Below are 22,850 nucleotides of genomic sequence, written 5' to 3'. Positions count from 1 at the left end.
CATAGTGCATTTTGTTGCCATCTCTTCCCCAGGTGGGTGTGTTTTGCGAGATGGCACCAATATGTCAAAAAAAAAAATTTGATTTATCAAATCAGGCCAACCTCTTGAATTACTTAATGGTCCAATTCTGATACCCATTTGCTAGGGCTCAGCATGGGCACTCTGCGAGGTGTTCAGCTATGTGCCCCCATACAGGGGCGGACAGGCCATCGGGAGCACCGGGACATTTCCCGGTGGCCTGACGGTCGTTCTGGCCTGCCGGCGGCCGCTGTGCAGACGATCAGCCTGGCATGTGATAGGCTGGTGTATAACTACGAATTAATTGACGGATCTCTCAATCTACGAATCAGGCAATGGAAAGGGAGGGGAAGATTAGAAGATCAGGAGGGAAAATTACACTCCCACATCACATGACCCAACGTCAGCGACGCACTGCCTAATATCTGGCTATATCCAGAGACAGGGTATATCTGACTAAATCGTTCAAAAAAATGGAGCGTAAACGCAAAGGAGGAGCAGAGAGTGAGCGTATAAAAAAAAAAAAAAAAGCCCTGGCCGCAGACGCAGCAAGCTGCTGCAAAATCCCAGCCATGTTCGCCAGTAAGGGAACAGGTCGGTCAAGATTACATCTACATTATATTTATAATAATTTGGCAGACGAACACTTTCATCCAAATCACTTAGATCATCACAATCGATAAAACTAAACCAACAAACGAGCAACAATATGTAAGTGCTGCTGTGCTGTGTCAAGTCTCGTTTCGTCTGAAAAGGTGACGAAGGAAGCAGCAGCAGTAGCACTAGTGCTGTAAATGCTCCTGCTGTTGAGCTAGAGGTGGTGGACAGTTCAGCGTTTGAGTCAGAGCAGGGACCTTCAGGTAAAGTTAAAGATAAGCAAAACTAAACATGCAGGCAGCAGGCTATACTTTTTAAACAACATGTGCTTTTTTATGATTTATAAGATCAGTAGAAGGACTGTGATTTTGGGGACATACAACTGATGGCTGCACAATTATAAGTACATATTGAACACGCTTATTTCATATTGCAGAGCAACTAGATGTGCAGAGTGAGAGAGAGAAGGATTCAGGGAAAGATTAAGGAGACAGTGAAAGCCTTGATATCTCTTTTGATTATGTCCACAGTCTAAGGATTTAGATTTTTTTTTAAGTATCACCCAATTCAAACGTCTACTGGTGTAGTGCTAATTACTTACTGTTTACTCTTACTGGTCTGTTCCACATAATGCCATAATTGAGTAAACATTGTTATCTGTTACTTACACTGTCATAGGTTTTGTTAAGTTTATTTGTGTTTGTGTTTCTGATGCATTTGATATACTAGAGTTGAGCACTGAAAATACATAAAATGTAAATATTTCTACATGTGAATGTGTCTCTTATTATCTCTTTTAAAAAGCCAATTTTCTATTTGTCATTGGTTTGGTAGTATAAATGGTGTATTCCTAGTGAGTTGTTTAGGGCTATTTTTTTATTCATTTATATTGCATCTGGTAGTCTACCTGTTACAATAATAGGGTTAGCCTACAAGTTTATCAGTCCAGTAGATTACATGAATAGGGTGGTGGTGACTGCAGCAGCAGAGGTGGCCTGGGAGTGGAGTCAAATTCCCGGCCTGAATTATTGTCCCAGTCCGCCACTGCCCCCATACACAGTGAGCAGTGATGCACTGTGTGTTCTGACACCTTTCTGTCAACACTTTTTAGCAAATTGTGTTACAGTAGCTTTTTTATGGGTCCGGACCAGATGAGTTAGCCTTCACTCTTGATCCACACCATTGAGCCTTGAGCCACCCGTGACTCTGCAGCTTGGTTAACTGCTTGTCTTTCCTTAGACCACTTTTGTCAGGTACTAACCACTGCTTACTGGCAACATCACACAGCATCTGCATGTTTTTGAAGCTTAATCCAGTCGTCTAGCAATCACTTTGTCACTTTGACAGACAAAAAGGGATTACTTAATTAGTCTAATATGTCACATTCATTTACAAGAGTCATTATAATGAAAGAATCAAATGTTATTCACCTGTCAGTAGTTTAAATGATTGGTGTCTATTACACATCTGTGGATAATCATCTTTGTCAATAACACGAACAAAGTATGTACCACATCTTTAGCAGAATATGAAGGAAGGATCTGTGTATCATGTTTCCATTTTAGGGACACTGGGCCAACTTGTGTCTCACTTCAGAGCCTGCCATGTTATATAAAAATGGACACAAAAATCAATACGCTCAATTCCATTGAGAGAAAGCACATGCTGCTAAAACCAGATGTGAAAGCACATAGCAAATACCCTAACCTTGAAACAAGTAGAACACGACAACTATGACTAACTTTTTTATATCTATTTCCGCTTTCAAAGAATTTAATTGAGAAATGTTTTGTACAGGTTGACATAAATGAGTGAAAAAATGGAGTAATATAATCATCAGCAAAATAAATGCATGCTTGTCATCAATCAACATTTTAAAATGGTGCATTATTAAAAGAAACAAAGCTGGAAATCTGACATCAGGAAGGTGAGGTTTTTGTGTACGGCAGGTCTTAACTGGCGTAGTGCCATAGACAAAGCATGTCTTAGGAATAAACTGATAAAGCTGTGAAGTTCTTAATCTATACATTTCTTTTAATTTTCTCAATTTTTATTTCTGTTGAGCTGCCTTGTGACAATCTCCATTGTTAAAAGCGCTATATAGATTGATCTTTATTCTGCTACTACTGTACTGTAAACTGCTACACTGTGCTACCTTCAAAAAAGTATTCTTTGTATGGGTAATATTTTAAATGTTTCTGAAAAAAGAATTTTTCCTTTGTAAAAGCTTAAACCTTCAAAATCAAAAGAGATAGTTCAGGTATTTATCTCGAAGAATACAGTACCATCCAGTGACTACAGCTGAACGAATAGAAAAGCAGTGGAGATATAAGAGAGTCAACAACCTTCTAATTAAATATGATATACAGTGTATATATGGTACTGTGTGAATGTCTTAATCACGAAAAAAATATATATTTTGTAAATCAACAAAGCAATTACAAATAATTAGAGGCGATTTTTCTACACTTTAAAATAGACAAATAAGAGCACTAAACTAAACCAAGTCAGTATTTGGCATTAGTTCTCCTTGGTACACTGTTTACTAAGAAATTTGGCTGGCAACTTTTTCAGGCTTCTGGAGAATTTGGCTGTTGTTTTAGCTTGTGTTTCTGCACATAATCTCAAAAAGCCTATGCTTTCGATCTAAAAAAAAATCTGGCCTATTGCTTATTATCATAGTTTATTTAATCTAATTTCTCTATAACAGTCTCTGTTTGAACAGTAGCAGTTTGAAAAGCAAAAACTGGCTAGTATCTATTGACATATTCATGCAGAAAGGTATAAAAAAAAATGCATTCAAAACCAAAAAAAAAAAAATAATAATAATTGAGGCCAAATACAGAACTCTTCTCTTATCTAGTTGGCTCTGTGGCGCAATGGAGAGTGCATTAGACTTCTAGACCCAGCTGTGGAGCTATTCAAAGGTTGTGGGCTTGAGTCCCACCAGAGTTGAATGCTTGTTTTCTTTTAAGTATTTCACTGCATATCAGACTATGTATGACTGTGTATGTGACAAATAAAATTTGAATTTAGATTCTTTATGGCTTTCCCTTTTCCCTAAAGAGTATTAGGCCTACTGATACGAGGTGCACAGCAGAATGGGCCACACTTCAATCAGATGGGAGTCTTTTAGGAAATGATGAATTTGTTGCATACAAAAATAAATAAAAAAATAAAAAAATAAACAATCCTCTGGTTAACCTAAAATGACCTTATAACTCAGCTGACACTGGCATTGCACGACATTTGTATATTTGGTGGAAAAAGGAAACGCATACAGGATGCACAGGAACATGAACCAGAACGTAGGCATCATGTAGAATAATTGGACCAACATAAAAAAGCAAAGAGAAAATAAAAGATGGCATGTGTTCAGAGAGCTGTAAACATTTTTCATTTCATATCCATGGAGACTTGGCAACGTTTCACTGAAAAGAAATTCAGTACATTAAAAAAAAAAAATCTGCATGTATAAAAAATAAAGATCATCAATTAAATTTTCCTTAAAAAAAAAAGAAATACAAAAAGGGAACTCAGTTGAACTAGATGATGTTCAATCAGAAGAAGGTTCGCATTTTGCAAAATGTAAAATTTTATTTTCAAAAATGTAAGCAACAGATTACACAGTTAACTTTCAGCAAATGCAATCCTAACTTAAACAGTACTCACATCCGGGACTCTAAAATGAAAGACTCACAAACTTACACACTATTTATCTATAATATACAAAAAAAAAAATACATAATAAATATTAAAATGGCCACAAGAGAAAAAAGTTAATCAAAACAATCAGTAAAGAGCAAATGTTGGGTATAAACAAGACGCTGTGCCTTAAATACAGGTTTTTTTCCATTACATTTTTTTTTTTTTTTTTTTTTTTACAAATTGTGCAAGATTTCATACTAAGGCTCTGGTCTTGACGTGACAGCAGTCCAGCTTACACACAAACACACACGCAAGCGCTTCTCTGCTTCCTGAACTCGCGCACTCAGTGGAGTGTAGGTGTACAGCAAAACTGCTTCAGGAGAAGAAATGGGGCGTCTGGTGCATTTCCAGTGTCGATGCTTATGAAAGTGGATATGCTTTTAAAATGAACATGCACTTTACTTCAATGCAACAATGCTCCTTGTGAGCCTAGAGGCATTTCAGAGGAGCACATTTGAAAAATCGGACCCAAAATAACAAATATTAGAACCATTAAGGCAAGAACATCTGGAGTGGTGTCAGCAATACTGTAACAATGTCAGTGACTGGGTAACATGGATATGAAACACTGAACTGGTTCTCCACGTTCATTTTAGCACAAGGTTCTCAAAAGCAACTTTTAAAACCCAAAAATTGGTTTAAGACTGTTAGAAACTGAGATAAGAAATGAAAAGAATACTGCCAGACAAGGACATACTGCAAGGATCATAAAACTACAGGAAATAAGTTAAAGTTGCAATTGGAAAACCACACATCGGTACCCCTTCAGTCCCGGAACCCCTTCCCACCCAACCCCGAAAAAACTGAAAAAGATATCACTTACATTTAAACAAATTTTATCCTCCTGTGAAGGTGTATTCCAACAGAGTTTGTCACCTCACGTTTTGTTTACTTACAGTAAATGAGTAGTCTGTTGCAAAAGAAAGCATTCATATGTCAGTTTTGGGGAAAAAAAGAGACATCCTTGCAATGCGGATCTGGAAAAAAAAAGCATTTTTTTTTTTTAGCTTAGTGCAACTTTAAAACGTAAAACCATTCCAGTGATTCTGTCATGTACAACGTGAGTCTTCAACTTATCCAAAGCAAAAGCGTAAGTCCTTTATGAAAATCACATTTTGATTCCATCGTTCCTTTTTTCATCCTTTTTTTATTTCTCTCTGTTGATTATTCTTTTTTCTTTTCCTTTTTTTTTTTTGCTTATCTGCTTTATAACGGCATTCCCGCAGCAGTTGTTTACTAGAACATAAACACAGGAGGGGCTCCTCCACTCCCTGATTATTTTATTCCCTTCAAGCTTCATATCCGACGCTGATTCACATCGAGAGGTCTGTTTGATTGACAGTTTGACACCAGGCCTACAGGGTGACGCCAGGGCTGTGTACAGGGGTTATACTGAAGAAGATGGAGAAAAGGAGATCTATACAACAAGGATGTACCCCTGACCACCAAGGGGAAGCCAAAAAAATTGCCCAAGACCCCAAAAATGTAGCCATCATATAACACAGTAGGGTTCCCTGGGTAACCTGGACTTTCTGCAGTAGAGGAGCGTGGTGCTGAAGCAACGTCTGAGCTCACGGTTGGAGAAGATGCAAATGAAGGGATTGACAGCAGCCTGAGCGAAGCTCATCCATACAGCTGCTGTGAGATAGCCTCCTGGCACGGCAGGGCCACGGGCAAACACTCTCCAGTAGCATGCCACTAGGTAGGGCCCCCACAGACTTAGGAAGAAGAAAGTCATGACATAAAACATTCTGCTTATCCTCTTCTCAGTTTTAAACTCGTCCAACACCAGAAGGCGTCGCCGACCTGCCGCGTTGCCGTTCTGACGGATGCCCAGCAAGGTTGGAGGCGTCGGGCCTCGGCCGAAACCAGCCAGCCAGTTAGCCGCTGCTTGCCCGCTGGCCCCTGGCCCGTGGAAGGTCCAGTTTTGACTGACAGCAGGCACGAACTGGACTGGTTTCATCTTGCGCCGGTCATGAACAAAGAATATGAGCTTGAGGTAGACAAGCTGGGTGGCCAGGAGGATCAGGGCAAGCAGCAGCATGAAGCCCAGTGAGTCGTTGGCACGGAATGAACGGTGCTGAAATGTGCACTGGTCCTCCTCGCGAATGAACGAGTATGTGCCCACATCCAGCACAGGCGGAAACGCCATGGCCACTGACAATGTCCATACCATGCACACCACAGCCAAGCACGTCCACAGGGTCAGCCGCTTGGTATAGAAGCGGTGGTGTGCAATAGCTAGGTATCGTGTCACACTGACACAAAACAGCATAAAGGCTGTGTGGAAGCAGGAAAGCACACCCAGGAAGGCAATCACTTTGCACGTGAGGGTGCCGTACGTCCACGCTGAGCCGTTCTTCACCGAGGTAAATACAAAGGGGAAGCAGATGGCTGAGCGCAGGATGTCTGAGGCGCACAGGTCCAACAAAAAGTAGTAGGGCGCACGGTGCAGGCTTTTGTCTTTCACCAGCAGGATGGAGATCAGAAGGTTTCCCACCACACCGACGCCAATGATGAAGCCCAGGGAGGTTAGTTTGAGGAATGTGGCGAGGGGAGAGACATTCTGCAAGATGTTGTGGTCCCCTGCATGGCTATAGTTCGCCATAGATGGAGGAGGGATCATAAAGATGATTAAAGCTTTAAGCCAAGTATCATGACCGAGATGCGAGGAGAAGCGATAGATCCATTTGGTGTGCTTTGAAGCAGATTGCAGCCTTGCTCTCTGCCTCTCTTCTAAGGCATCCTTTGTTCCTTTGTTTCATCACACCTAGAAAAATCCCAGAGAATCCACCCATCAGGATTTGCTAACATTAAACAAACATGCTGCTTTTTTAAAGGCTTTGATCAATTTATGTCAGATTTGGATAAGTACTTAATGTCTTTTCCTTATATATTTCTTTCCATTAGCTATTCGAACGTCACAATACAGCTGTAATGGTATGCATCTAGTGCAGAGCCACAGTTGGGTTGTTCAACCCGACATGATACAGTCTTTATTACTGCTAACCATCAGATTCCTTTTAAAAGGAGATGTCAGGTTAACAGAAAACCGTAATTACCATAGGATCCCTAGTCAGGCTGAAGAATATGAACATGAAATATTGTTAAGGGCTTGAGAAGAGACAAAAGGCATTAAGTGCAGGTTTGGTCGCCGTTCTGGCGCAGATGGAGTGAAACATTTATAGAAATGCAGCAGAAAGCTGTTGCTCCCACCCAGGGATCCTGCAGAATCGGTGTCTAGTCTCAATTTAACAGAAATAATCCGTGTCAACCTTCGAGTGTCGGGTTAAAAATTAGAGAAGGGCTAAGGGAGCTATGCCAGTGCTAACATCACTATCGGTCACCTGGCACTGAGAATAAAGAATAATAAGAATATTAATAAGTATAATAGGGATAGTAATAATAAAAACAGCAGTAACGCATCTCAGGAAAGCATTCGATGGTGCACTACAGCCTCCTGTCACACAGCCTACATATGGGACTGTGGAAAAATATCCAGAACGTTCTGTCTCTTTGGTGGAATATTATATGGTGTATTATATCTTTTGATCTTGTATTTGGGTTATTAATCTGGGATCTATTTCATGCAGTCACATTTCCATAAATATAAGCGGATGATCGAAGAAAGAAAACACCCCTGGACCAAATGATGATGTGTTTTCATTATGGATGAAGCAGCAAGACCTATTCATCATCATCATCATCATCATCATCTCCCCGTTTTTTGTGCGTTTATTTATTTATTTAGGCTATTCGAGTTTTTTTTTTATAATAGGCATTCGTTTTCTCTTCATATTTACAAAATCACGACGAAATCCTGTGCAAACTAGTTATTCTGTACATCAGACGGGTTAAAATGTGCTTTTACCTCCCCAGTGCCAGTCATCTATCCTGTTTCTATTATTTTCCGTCGAGCGAGTGTCGGTCAGAAGCGCATCGTCCATTAGGTGAAGCAGTTTGTAACTAGAGCCGCCTGTGAATCGATGCCGTTCTCCGCCGCATGTGATCCGCGAGTGACACACAAAATATATATATATATATATATATATTAATTAAAAACATACCTGTTGATATTTCCCCTCGCCTCCTGGATTATGTTTACACATTATATTCCACTTCGCCGTTTCAAAAAAAAAGGGCTTGGTTTTGTCGTCTGCCCCTATTCCCCCCACTGTGAATATACAGTAAACGGTGCAGACGGCGCATGCGCACTGGAGCTCTTCGTGATCCGGAGCCGCGTCTGGTCTCCGGTTGCAGCAGCAGAAGCGCCGTCTCCATTGGCAACATCTGCACAACGGGGGGCAGCATCACTGGTCCATTTCTCCCATTCTCACATACACACAGGCAGACCGCAGACGGACAAAGGATGTGCTTAGAGGCCAGTTTGAGATAATAAGTGAGCTGTAATTTCGATTTGATTTTAAGTTATATAAGGACAGACATAATTACTGATTCACTTATAGTATTTATCTATTTATTTCGTGTTTCTTCAAAAATAAATAAATAAATAAATAAACAAACAGACTGCCATGCATAATTCTTTATACGGGCCACATTCTGAATCCTAAATCCAGGGGGTGTTTTTTTTTTTTTTTTAATTTGATTGATTTTTACTAGAGTGAATAATAATAATAATAATAATAATAATAATGTGTCTGAAAAGGGGTTGGATGGGGAAGTGGGGTTGGATAGTAAATGCACTATATGCCAGGCCATTTAGAATCATACATATATCTTCTATACTGCTTATTCTGTACAGGGTTGCAGAGGAGGGATGATTTGCTTTGGGCCTAAGGCAGAGTGTGCCAATCCATTGCAGGGCACACACACATACACTATATGGGTAATTTGGGAATAGGAATTAGGCTAATCTGCATATCTTTGTATTATGGAAGGAAACCAGAGTACCTGGAGAAAACCCACCAAGCACACGGTGACCATGTAAACTCCACATACACAGATCCAAAGCACGACTCAAACCCTCAACTCTGGAGTTGCGAGGTCACAGTGCTAACCACTCTGCCACCCATTTAGAATCATATGTATTTTAAATATACAGGGTGGCCCATGTAAAAAAGTCTGGATCCATAGACATTTTCCTCATATGAAAGTTTTAGACGAAACTATTCCTATCCAAGATTGCTTCCAATCCAGAAACACAAGATTAAATAGAACCAGCCCAAATACTATTCAACTGTATCCTTCAAGGTCATCTGAAGTCAGTAGCTTATCGGAATTGGCCAGAACAATTGCTGCATTAAAAGGAGAAATTAATCTCTTAATGTAACATCAGTTGATTGTTAAATATTTTTTAGCATTTCTTGTATTCAGCAAATACACAAGTCCTGAGAAATCAGAGGTACTCTGTTTAGGGTTCTTGCTGCAGTATATATTTTTAAATACATTTATAGATTACTATGATTACTGCTTTTGATGCCACCCTGTGTATAATATATACATAACTCCATATACAACATATTTAAAATAGTAAAATATATTTTTTTAAATGTTTCTGAAACAGTAAGCTTCACCTCACTGTGAGTGAACAAATGTTAATAAATCGGTAAATTTACTCATGCATGCTTTTCTAGTTAACCTATAAGGGCACCCAAAATTTCACTTTTTTGAAGTGTGATTGGTTACACAAAGAAAGAAAAAAACCAAGACACAGTTCTGGATGATTACCTTCTCAAAATGAGGTTATTTTACATTTAGAATAAAATTTAACAGTGTCATGGTGAAGCAGGGATAGCATGGGCAGGGTCAGGAATTCAATCCTGAGCTAAGGTTTTTTGTCTGTAAGGAATTCTGTATGTTCTCCCCATGCCTGAGTGTTTCCTCCCACCTCCCAAAATAGTAGGTGGATTCGTGACTCTAAACTGCCTCTAGGTGGGAATGAATCTGTGACTACATCTGATCTGTGCATGTACTCTGACAAGTACAGGATGTATTCCTACCCCACAACAGATCCAGTGACCGGGATAAAGCAGTTGCTACATATGAATGAATGCAAATCATCCCTTTACTACAGATGTAAGCTGTATTCCTCTGTAAGAATCAAAACAACTCTGAAGATTTATTTATGGCACATTGTTACTGGTTCCATAAAATCTTCTATGAATCTAATGCAAATGACAGACCACTCTGGGGCATTCATAGAGTTTAATACAGAAAATAAGCATATGCAAGAAGCAATGATCTTTCAGGTATAGTTCACGATATTAAAACTATATATTTGAAGTGCAAAACAGCAGGGGCAACAAGACTTTCAGTGCTTAAAATCTGAAGAATTAATTCAGGGCACATGTTTCAGGGAATAAAAGTGGAATGACAGAGTTATGTGTAACGTTATAGCAGGAGGAAGAAAAGGAAGTCCAGTCGTGTACATCAAAGTAAAGGAGAGTCCTAATGTCGTACAGATGTGCTTGAACGCCATGATTCCGGTGTGTCCACTAAAAGTCCATGTTGACTTTTACACAGCGTACTGTCTCTCCGGCTTGGTGTTATAATAAAACTTCAGTCTTTTCGATCTCGGACCCTCGAGTCGAGTCGCCTTTTTCTTCCACTCCAGTGTGTCAAGAGTCCTTTATATCCGCCACACGTTCAGGAAAAAGCGACCAGCTTGGCGCGGGGTTTCAGGAGGCAAGAAGAGACATTTCCGGACCGTAGGCCTACATCATGTCGTATCAAAACTGTCCGCTGCGTCTCCGTGAGTACCAGCCGAGACACGCGCAGAAGCCGACCACCGTGATGGCCATCCCCAAGAGCAGAGCCACAGCGTCCCCGCCGTCATAAGCCTCCACGGGCTGCACGGTGCTCACAAAGCAGAGAAACAGCACCGCGAACACGCCTGGTACAGTCAATGCAGACGCCATGTTCCTCGCTGTTGCTGGCGATTCCTGCAGGTCATATGATCCTACTCCGTTTCCTTCTTCCGCTTCCGCCCCTCCATTCACCCATTTTTCCGACAAACCCCGCCCTCTCGTGTCAGGATTGGCTGCATATCCCCGATCTGTGTTCCTATTGGTCTGATTAAATACCGCGTCTTAGTAGCAGCCCTGAATGACTGAATACTGGTAGTAAAAAAAAAAAAAAAAAAAACTTAGTTACCGCCTCGTTTTTGAAGGAAATGTTGGTTTATTGAGAAGGTTTTATGCGAGATTTAATCGCAATTCTTTGTGGAAATCACTTTTATCACCATAAAAAGCCCCTCAGAAAAGATTTATAAAGCATTTACTGCAAGATAAGCATTAATTTTCCACTGAAAAACACTTTTTCTACACAGACACATACATAAACAAGTAATATATGTTGAAATTCCACTTAGATAAGAAGACAACAGCGTGAATAAAATGACAGACGTCACAAGAAGGGCAAAGCAATTTTTGGCCTTGTAACAAGGTGCCCAATCCAAGAGACTTGGGGCACAAGGCTAGGTACACCCTGGACAGGGTGCCAATCCATCGCAGGACACGTACACAGACTCACCCGCTCATTCACACACTACGGGCAATTTGGCAACTACGATTAGCCGAATATAATTATTTGTTCATTTATTTTCTGCTTTTTCTGATAAAGGTCACAGAAGGCAACAAACTGAGAGCCCAGACTTCTCTATTCCCAGCTACAGTTTTCCAGCTCATCCTAGGGAATCTTTAGACTTCCCCAAGCAAACTGTCAGATATTATCTCTTCAGCAGGTCCTGGGTGTCCCGGGTTCTTGGTCCAGTGGGATGTGCCTAATAAGAGCTGGCCGGTGTATCCTAAAAGACTTCAACTGACTCTTCTAAATTTATATATGCTGTTTAAATCACGGAGTGTAAAGGCCTTTAAGCAATACAGCACAATGAGCATTATAATTACCATACAAAATAAGAGACCATACATGTACCATGCGTGTACCATAAAGAAAACGTCTTATTTTTCACCAACTTTCAACAAGTTGTGTAGTAACTATATTGTGTAGACTATAACATCATAAGATATTTAGTTTGGATTATAGGGAGAGTGGTGGCTCAGGCTACTAAGGCACTAGGTTGTTGATTTCAGGATCTGGAGTTGAACCATGCTGTCCATGGGTTACCACACCCCACACTGTAAAAAAAAAAAAAAAAGTCAAATGACTGGCACCAACGGCTGCCAAAAACATAAAATTAAGGTAAAATACTCCAGTTCATGTTATAAAACATAAAATTTACAGAAATTGTTATTTAATCTTTTACAGAGAAACACCATTATTTTACCGATTTTTTTTTATAGATTTATACGAAACTAAAAATCTTTATTAGAGCAACAGCACTAGCAGTGAAACCCTAACACGTTATTTTACAGATTTTTCCTGTATTCGATTTAACACATTTATTAAAACAGCACTAGACCTGTAGCAGCAAAATATTTTTATTTCACAGTTTTGTCCAAAATTATTACAATTTTATTGTTTATTTTATTCTATTGCAATCAAACACCTTCAGAAAATGAAAAGCATTAGATATTTAGCAGGAAACACTTATCTTACAGATTTTTCCTAATTTTAAGATTAAACACCTTCAAATAAAGCAATAACACAAAAACCCTAATATTTTTTTTTTTTTAAATATATAAATTCCTATGAACACACATGTTTAATAAAGTGTTAACACAAACTCAAGATTATATTTGTAAAATAGCCTGTAAAACTGTGACACAGTATTGTACCAGCATGGTGCAAAATACAAAAAAAGCTAGGCTTTATACTGTAGCATTACAGTAAAATCCTAAAATGAAAAACAAAATAAAATATTTAAACAATTGTGCTATAATAGTGGAACATTCTTTCTCACAAACCTACTGTGAAAATATGCTTCTGTAATATGTACATTAACATTTTCCAGCTCTGATTACTGCCAGTGATAATGAAACTTGGTGTTATATTTACAAACTTAAACTTTAAAAACTAATGTTTTTGGTACAAAAATAACACCATAGTTCCCCTCATACAAGCAAATTATTAAAATGTAACTTAAAGCGCTGCTTTAAAACAGCTACACAGCAAATCCATTATCCCTGTGTCAGAATATTCAAGCCTGCATTAAGAAAGCTGATGGTTAGATTGCCAGGGGGATATTTCAGAACAAATATTTTTTGTAGTATCAGTTTCCTAATTCTCTTCACATTCTTTAAAGGCATGAAGCAGATACTATAGCCTATTTGTAAGTGTGGGACTTTTGGTGCCTTTCCTGTGCCACTTCCTGTGTATAATCTTTTTTTAAAAATCATGAAAAAATGGTACACTTGCATCTAGAACTTGAATGTCAAAGTATTATAAAACTAATATGATTGACCTCAAAATTACAAAGATTTTTTTTTTTGTATGGACATTAACCTTTATCTAATGAGTTTCATATTTAATTACAATTTATTATTGTAATTTTACATAAAGGTGTACATAATTTACAAAAACAAAAAAAACACAGTAAAAATAATATGGTATAAAAAAAATTAAAAAGTACTTTTTCAGTATTTACTGTAAATAATAGAAAAAATAGTCGACTTAATAGTTTAAAGATAAGGTCTGTAATTTTACAGGGATTTGTACAGTATGTAGTTTTTTTTTTTTTTTTTTTTTTTTAAAAGGAATATTTAAAAAAGTCATACTGCCCAGTCACTACTGTACATGCAATTGTGGTCCAGACCCTGGATAAAATGTGAGCATTGCATCAGGAAGGGCATCTGGTGTAAAACCACTGCCAAGTTGTGTGTGGATCGGATGGTCTGCTGTGGCGACCCCTTGATGGGAGCAAGTGAATAAAAGTTTTTATATTATATTATATTGTTGCTCCTTCAGCTGTGAAAGTTTTTATATTATATTATACTGTTGGTCTTTTAGCTGCTCCCATCAAGGGGTTGCCACAGTGGACCATACTACAGTATCTGCACACAAATTGACACAGGGTAGAAGAAGTTAAGTTATGTCAACTGGACTTCTTTCTTATTAGGCAGATAGGTTTTACTGCTCATCCAAGTAGCTTCTTCAGTCTAGACTAAAGAAAACATAACATATTGAAACATATATCTATCCAATAAAATAAAACACCTTTTATTATATTAGATTAGATTAAATTAGATTAGATTAGATAGAATACAATATTTAGTTCTGTCCAAGCAATTTGATTGAACAAGAGGCATTCTCTGAATATGTATCACTCAGCTTCATAGATGTTCTACTCACAGGATTCATGTCCATTAAATTTTTTTTAGGATAAATGACTTAATAAACTTTTAAATTCTATTTTTCACAGTTGGTTGTTTAATTAGCTTTCTTAATACAATATTAAAGTCAAAATGTGCCTTTCTTTATTTTTATATTCTTATTTGAAGTATGAACGGTGCAGACAGACACCCCTTTATTTGTAGGATATTTGGTTCATTCCAACTGGAGAGCACTGCATAGTATTGGATAGTAGACTGCTCACCAACGTGCTTGTAGGAGTCAGGCAGAGATATCACGAGCTGATGCACAACTGTGAATTATGGAAAAACAATCTCAGCTCATGACATGGCAACAGTGTGACTAATAAATGTGTATATTACTAATAGCCTCAGAATTTCCATTTGTAAACTGTGATTAACTCATAAGTGATTAACATTAGTGGTAACATTAGCTTGTTGTCCTTTGCCATTATTACATTATTTTACTTGACAACTTTGTGAAAATTTGAATGACAATCCTGTGGTATAGCATGATGCCTTTGGTTCTAATAACCGTTAATTATGCTTCAGCATTGGCTTAATTTTTTAGAACTGGAGGTTGTCCCCTGCACTACTGTAGTTCCTCCATTTGTGGAAGGATTTGTGTTGGAAGAGCCAAATGACTAATTAAATAAGCAAACAAATCATAATCCTTTAGTTTAAAAAAATGTTGTTTGTAGAACTGTTTTATAAAAGCAAAATCACACCCGACAGTTGTGCTGTTGTACTGAGTATCAGCATAATTGTGATATCTACTGCACTCAGGTTGCAGTCTCATGCCTTTGACTGTGGTCACAGCCGTGCTGATATTCAGCATAACAGCACTCCCTCACCTGTGACATTGCTTAATTATATTACTGTATGTTGCAAAACCACAGTGATATACACTGACCTGAATATGCCTTTTTTATGGCAACACTGATGTTATATAAATATTTAAAGGACACATCTCTCATGTTGGTTAGTTATAGCAGGACATAGTAGTTAGATCTTAAATTAAATAATATTGAATTCACTTTCTGGATGATAGACCTATACTGTTATTGTGAGACTTTCCATGGTTTATTTCTAAGCAGAATGAATGGGAATGAGATACAGACAGGATCTTATTTAGATTATTTACTTCTCCAGGCAACTCTATCTTCTGTTTGGTGAAGTTATATAGAGCTTTCTGAACCTGAGCCAGACGGGACATGTTTCACTGGCTGACGTGCCGAGTTACATTTCACCTTGTGCCACAAATTTAATTGGCTTATGGCAGAGTAGGGGTCTCTCTGTTGGTGTTCGATGCAGGATTCTGTGATTTAATTAGAGTATACCAGCTAAAGTAAAACACTGACCTTGGTATCTGCCCTGTCCGCTGCTGTCCTGCTCATTTATAGCCCTCTTTGCACAGCATGCTGGTGCAGGGATTATCAGTGTGTCTAAAATGTGAGCCCACTGCTAAAGAGCTGATTCAAATGCACAACACACACCAGAGGAGATTAATGCCACTGTCCTGACCTGCTGGACAGAGGTTCTCATTTCTTTATATTCTTTGTTTAGATCAATGACCTGAACCTTTACAGGTAATCAAGAAATGAGTGGTACATGATGGATATAGTAATACTCTTTTAATTTATTTACTTTACTCTTTTATATTTATATTTGTAATTAATGTTGCATACTATCATAATAATCATACAGTATAATCAAGTATCTTTGTATATCAACTAACAGTGCACACATACATAGAGATTTGCATAATTATCCAGCCCCTTGAACTTTTACATATTCCCCACAGACAGGGGATTCTTTTGTGTGCAGCAAGATCTGGGGTGGGGGTGGGGGGTTAAAAAATCCTGATATTTACATAATCACACTACAAATCGAATCATCAGCTAGGTATAGTGATCAGGTTTTACCTGGCGATTCCTCTCCCTAGTAGCAACCTGGAAGTGAAATTGATTTATTTGGAACTAGAGAGTACCCACGGTGATGCCCATGTGCTGCCATTACCTGCGAGTGGATCGTGTGGTCAACTCGCTGACACTCCTCGCAGTATTTTGGCACATATATTATTACCTCACAGTATGACACAAAAGTTGATAATGGTGCCGTCCAGTCGATGATACTGCCTACTGTTGCCTAGGGCCTTGTGGTCTTGAACAGGAGAGGGACAGGGTTGTATATTAATTATTGGATTAATTATTGTACATTTCCTAGGCAAATGTGAGAATCACCTCACCTCACTCCTCTCAGTTCAGAGGAGCAGTAGCTCTCCTCCTAAGATGTGTACAGTACTGTTTGTGCAGCATAGCCCCGCATTATAGATTTTGTATTTCAAATGATAACTTCCCTTACTGTTAATTGGTGTCTTTAGTGTGTTTAAAAAGGACAAATACACCCTTTTTCTGAGAATGATTATGCATTGAAACATTTTTTTTTAGATAAGAGCAGTTAAAATGAACTTCAGACACTGTTGCTGCCTTTGTACCAAATCTTCAGAACGTTTGTGAGAATTCATATGAAAAGTGGATTGTTTTGTAGCTTTTGTACTTTTTTCTGAACGTTATAAACCTAACAGAATTGACATATTGAAGAAGGATGCCCACACTGTCATAAATGCTGTTTTAAGTCATGAGGACACTCAGTGTGTTTAGAAATGGCTTCAAGGTAGATGTGCAAAGAGGTTTTTCTCTTTTTTTTTCATCTTTGTTGGCCTGCTGCTACACATAATAATTATCTGCTCAGGTTTTGAGATGCCACTTGTAGCAAACAGATATTGTTTGCTATCATGGCATAACAGTTTCATGCCAGTGAAATAGAAATCTGTTTACTGTAAAATATTGTGATTGCATCATTATGAAATTAATTTCTTCTTCTTCTTCTTCTTCTTCTTCTTCTTTTTCTTTCTCTCTCTCTTACTGTCCCTGTTGTATGTCTCCACCTGGTAAAAGACACACCACTGTCCCACTACCAATCTGGTGCAGTGTCAAATCTTAATGGAATTTATGATCAATGGTCGTAAGCCGAAACCACTTTATTTTCTTGTTTTTGTTTGTGTTCGGTCTTGTGCTCTTTTTTTTTCTAACAAAGATAAATTGCACAGTAACGGCTGTGCTACTTTTTTTGACTGCTCCCCCCCCTGAGAGAGGAAGAGAGAGCAAGATGGGAAGAAAGAGAGAGAGAGAGAGAGAAGGAGAGAAACCCTTTGAGCAATATCTGTGTAGTAAAGAACAAAACTATTTCACGGGCCAGTGCCTGCATGGTTATTGCTGGACTTTTTCTCCACCTTGAAATAAAGTAATAAAAACGAGTGTCCGTTATTGACAACAGTATCACAGTGCATCAGCGAAGTGGATGTAGATTGAGAGAAGAGCTTCAGGCACTGAGAGTATGAGATGTACTAAGTGAAAGCGTAATGGTGCATTGGAAAAAAAATCATGCAGATTGAATGCAGCACTTAACACACAGATGCCTGAGAAGAACAGATTCTAGTGCTGACACTGCATCATATGTACATTCCTTTACTATTTTAAAATGTCATCATGGTGTGTGAATAGCACAATCATACACTTCATCATTATGTCTCCTGGCTGGCATGTTCGCAAATTTAGCCACACTCCATGCTGCCCTCTTTATCTTGACATTTTGCCTTTTCCCTTATAGAATAGCAAAAGTAGTCAGCAGGAGATGCAAGAACACATCCTTGGCTCGCACTGCAGAAAAGCCAAACTAAATATATATATATATATATATATATATATATATATATATATATATATCCTAAACACAAATCTATTATAATTAAAAGCACAAAATATAGCATTATTATTGTCTATAGATATATTGGCAAGTAAACCCGATTTTTCTTTTCTTTTTTTTTTTTTTTAAATGTGCCAACAGAACAAACCTGGGCAGCATGGTGGTCCAGCGGATGCTTACTAGGTCCACAGTAAAGGCCCTAGTAATTTTTCTCCTACCTCACAAACTTGCAGAATCCCAAAGAATGGTAAATTGGCAATGCAACAAACTTGCATTAGCTAAGTAAAAACATTTACTGGATATTTATATATCAGGAAACATTAAAAATATATTGGTTGCACCACAATCTCATAAAAATGACGATTAATTAATATAACCTATATTTGAGATATTTTTATCATTTGAGTTGCAGCAGGGTCTCTTTTTAGATTAATTTGATAAGATGAGTTTGGTTCTTGGTTAGTATAGCCATGGTTGTCTAGATGAAGGAGGTCACTCAGGCAGAAGGCCATTTTGAGACAGATGCTGAAAACGGTGTCATCGATGCTTGCTGTGTCTTGCCATATTTACTGTTTCGAACCTTTTCATGTAAAAGCATGGCACTCTTATCATTACTCAATTCTCATCCCAAGCGGTCTGTAGAAGGAAACAAAAACCCTACATGAAATCCCCAGTGACCAGCTGCACAGATGTTTGTGTCATGCAATCATGTATAAAAGAGTGGTCATGTAGGGCATATTTGCCCTAAACCACTGAAAAATAGCCATAATGTTTTACATAGTTCTCCATTTAAGGTACAGTAATTCTTGTGTTAGATTAAGTCAAGAAATAATGTGCCATCATAGTGTGACAGAGATAATGTATGTATCATGGTTCCTGCCTGAACACTTATAACCAGAATATTATTTGTGCTTAGAGAAATGGTACGGGTTAGAGTGAGGGTAACATTTCAGTGGTTTCACTGTTTCCATGGCGACTCTGACTTCAGCCTCACTTCCTATGCTTGCCCTCACTTTGAGTTCACAGCCAAGATAAAAACATGAAGGGAAGTGTCTCTTTAAGACCTATGTGGCATAACCAATAATCAACCTAGATCACTGTTGCTTTACTCCAAAGCCCCTATTTATGTTATTCAGACATTGCTGGCACACTTTAGTGGCTTTCAAAATTCATATTCTACATACTTTTTTGGCATGCAAATTCATCACAATTCAAGTAAATAAATATAATTTCTAACTAAATAGAAATCACTGCCTTTGGCAGCTCGTAGCAACTAAAAGTTGATGGATTTTTGGTCATTTAAATGAGCTTAGTCCTACAAATAGCACAGAGTACAAATGCATTTTCTGCAATATATTATCACTCTCTATTAATATTTCTTTGGAGTTCAGATGCTTCCACAGTATGTTCCCGGCATTGCATTTTGCTCCAGTCGGCCAGACTTTCTCTGGTCTCTCCTGCTCTCATGTATCATGTCCGACTGTGCAGTAAACAGCCTATTAAGTGACCTATTTATCCACGGCCAATTCTGCTGGCTTACTTGCAGCAATTACTTTGGCTTGATGTCTTGACGTGGAGTGGCTCAGAATGCTTTGCTCTCAAAATGATGATTCTGCACCTTTGCCAAGCCTCAGCGCACCTCTCCTCCAGATGAGAATGGACACTCCATTGTGATAATAAGGTTGCTAAGAGTTTTGAGAGAAGGAACAGTGATTGCTGTTTAGAAAATCCTGAAATAGAAGCTGTTCAAACATGACAGACTTTTGACCTGAAGCTGATTGTGCAAAGCTTTGGCTGATGGATTTCTACAAGAGGTCATTTGAAGACAGTAGACCTTAAATGTCCAGTTTTGGTGAACCTCTGGCTCGTGTACCTTTGTATTCTCCACAAAGAATACACTTTGAATTCTGTATCCTTGTAGTTTGGATTCAGATGCTGGATTTAATACACACTTTTAAAATTATTTTATTAATTAAAAAGTGTTGTCATATATTTAAATATTTATGTCATTATTTTTATCACTTAGTGCTGGCTTCATGTTTTTTGTGACTTCAGTGCAAACTTAAAAAGTATTATTACTGCATTCAATGAAAAAGTATAACGTTGCTATTGAGGTATTGTGGTGTAGTGGTTAGCACTGTCGCTCTGCACCTTCAGGGTCCGGGTTCAATTCCTGTCTCTGTGTGCATGGAGTTTGCATGTTCTCCCTGTGCTTGGTGGGTTTCCTCCGGGTACTCTGGTTTTCTCCCAAAGACCTGCAGATTAGGCTAATTGGCATTCCCAATTTGCCCATAATGTGTAAGTAAGTGTATGTGTGTGTGCTCTGCGATGGATTGGCACCCTATCCAGGGTATACCCTGCCCCATGCCCTAAGCCTCCTGGGATAGGCTCCAGGCCACCTTTGACCCTAAAAACAGGATAAAGTGGTATATAAGATTTATTTATTTATATTGTACATTTGGTGTAAATTATGGGTTTTCTGCAGGTTTTACTATAGTGTTGTATTTTGAATATTCAATTTTAAGACCTTGACCAGTTTTATTTATTTATTTATTTATTTATTTATTTTTATTACAGTTAGTTGCTGGCGAAGAAGGCTGCAGTTATTCATTTCAAGGATCTTGTCTAATTGCTTGTTATATAGTGGCACAAATTTTGATGTGTGTAGTTGCATTTGTGTAACTGCTGAAGTTTTTTATTTCAATTCAATTCAATTTTATTTGTACAGCGCTTTTAACAATGGTCATTGTCACATGTCAGCTTTACAGAATCAAAAGAAAATTATGAAAATATGTGTGAAATGTGAAAAAATGTGTATGAATCAAAATTATTAGATTGTCCCTGATGAGCTGAGGACAACAATGGTAAGGAAAAAAAATCATTGAGATGGCAATAGGAAAAAACTTTAAGAGTAACCAGACTCAACAGGAAACCCATCCTCGTTTGGGTGAAACAGATAACAGGAATCGTTTTGGAGTCATACTGTGGGTTAGGCTGCAGAAAGTTCAATATAACTGATGATGTCTAAGTTAATATGGAGTCAAGTTTGTTGTTGGAGGCAAATAGGAAATTCCAGTCCGGAACTATTGAGAGACTGGAGTCACACATGGGGGAGTGGAACTGTCCCCAGTCACCAAAAGCATTCTATAAAGATCACACGGGGCATCCATGCAATGAGATGAGCACCAGGATAAGTCAGACAGGTCCAGAGGCCATCACTGACAGCTCAGGAGCGGCATATGTAGCTCAACAGAGAGAGAGAAAGAGAGAGGGAGAAAAAGAAAAGAACAGAAGGGAAGATGGACAAGTGCCACATAATCTATCAAGTGAGTGCAGAATCCAGCAGGAATAACTATGACAGCATAACTAAAAGGGAGAGTCAGGAGGAAACAAAGACATGAAGGCTCCCTGGGATGTTGCTTCACCATCAACAAACCTGAGTGATCAATGAGAGTGGGGAGGACAGCATCTAAACATACTAGTTCACTGTAATACTCTATGTCCATGAGTCCCCCAGATCTGCTCCTTTACCTAAGGCAAATTTATTTATAAAAATGCTTGGCTATTCCATAACTTTGGGGCTTTATAAGAAAATGTTCTGCCCTCTGCTGTGGTTTTTGTAATACGTGGTACTGACAAGCAGCCTGCATGCTTTAATTGAAGTAGGCGTGGTGGATTTTAAGACACTAGCAGTTCACTCAGATACTGCAGCGTGAGACCATTTAATGCTTTAAATGTTAAAAGTAATATTTAAAAGTCCATGTGAAATTTCACTAGGAGCCAATGCAGTGTGGATAAGATAGGGGTGATCATATCTTCTGGTTCTAGTGAGCACCCTCGCTGCTACATTCTGAACTAACTAGTGCTTGTTCATGCAGTTAGTTGAACATGCAGACAGTAAGGTGTTGCAAAGCATGAGTTCATTTTTCTGCATTTTTTAGTGACAATACTGTATATTCCTTATGTTGACAATATTTCTTAGATAAAAGAATGCTATCCTGGAAATATTATCCATTTTACTCAATGAATACAAAAACAGTATTGCAAAAGTACTACATTTTAGTAATATGAAAATTCAATTAAATTTTATTTATATAGCGCTTTTAACAATGGTTATTGTCTCAAAGCAGCTTCACAAAAATGAATAAATTTTTTAGAAAAGAAAATATTTGATAGTGTGTATGTGTGAGAAAAATGTGTCTAGATAATAATGAGATGAATGAATGATGAATGAAATGTCTCTGATGAGCAAGCCAAGAGTGACGGCGACGGTGGCAAGGAAAAACTCCCTGAGATGGCAATAGGAAGAAACCTTGAGAGGAACCAGACTCAACAGGGAACCCATCCTTATTTGAGTGATAACAGTTTGAAATAACATCATGTGTGTTGTGCAGGTGAAAGTTTAATATAACCGAAGTTATTTAAATGAACATGAAGTCCAGTACAGCACAGGGAGTCAGTAGGTGCAGAGGGCAGATGGGATCTGGATCACTGGAAGCACAGGAGCAGGATGTGTAGCTCCAGCCATCATAAAGCAGAATCCAGCTGGAG

At 38.3% G+C, this 22,850-nt stretch overlaps 2 protein-coding genes across 3 annotated transcripts; both read right to left on the bottom strand.

Moving 5' to 3' along the window:
* Positions 1–5,125: 5,125 nt before the first annotated feature.
* Positions 5,126–8,483, bottom strand: gpr85 (G protein-coupled receptor 85). Of its 2 annotated transcripts, none has more exons than XM_053508711.1 (2): positions 8,391–8,483; positions 5,126–7,093 (listed from the first exon to the last, which is right to left on the bottom strand). In XM_053508711.1, exon 2 carries the CDS (start codon positions 6,947–6,949, stop codon positions 5,816–5,818), a length of 1,134 nt encoding a protein of 377 aa, XP_053364686.1. In that variant the 5' UTR covers positions 6,950–7,093; positions 8,391–8,483; the 3' UTR covers positions 5,126–5,815. The 2 variants fall into 2 exon arrangements, with proteins under 2 accessions (XP_053364686.1, XP_053364687.1); XM_053508712.1 differs by lacking the exon at positions 8,391–8,483 and adding an exon at positions 8,195–8,251.
* Positions 8,484–10,471: 1,988 nt separating this feature from the next.
* LOC128534393 (small integral membrane protein 30-like) lies at positions 10,472–11,251 on the bottom strand. The gene has a single exon (XM_053508813.1). The coding sequence runs from the start codon at positions 11,199–11,201 to the stop codon at positions 11,013–11,015; it is 189 nt and encodes a 62-aa protein (XP_053364788.1). The 5' UTR covers positions 11,202–11,251; the 3' UTR covers positions 10,472–11,012.
* Positions 11,252–22,850: the final 11,599 nt, after the last annotated feature.

This window comes from Clarias gariepinus, chromosome 12 (assembly GCF_024256425.1).
Source record: "Clarias gariepinus isolate MV-2021 ecotype Netherlands chromosome 12, CGAR_prim_01v2, whole genome shotgun sequence".
NCBI classification, from domain to species: domain Eukaryota; kingdom Metazoa; phylum Chordata; class Actinopteri; order Siluriformes; family Clariidae; genus Clarias; species Clarias gariepinus.
Note: the sequence above shows the minus strand (reverse complement) of the source record. Positions and strands in the feature narration are given on the sequence as shown.

Excerpts from the sequence above, each read along its gene's own strand:
- gpr85 (XM_053508711.1), bottom strand. The coding sequence starts at position 6,949 with ATGATCCCTCCTCCATCTATGGCGAACTATAGCCATGCAGGGGACCAC.
- LOC128534393 (XM_053508813.1), bottom strand. The coding sequence starts at position 11,201 with ATGGCGTCTGCATTGACTGTACCAGGCGTGTTCGCGGTGCTGTTTCTC.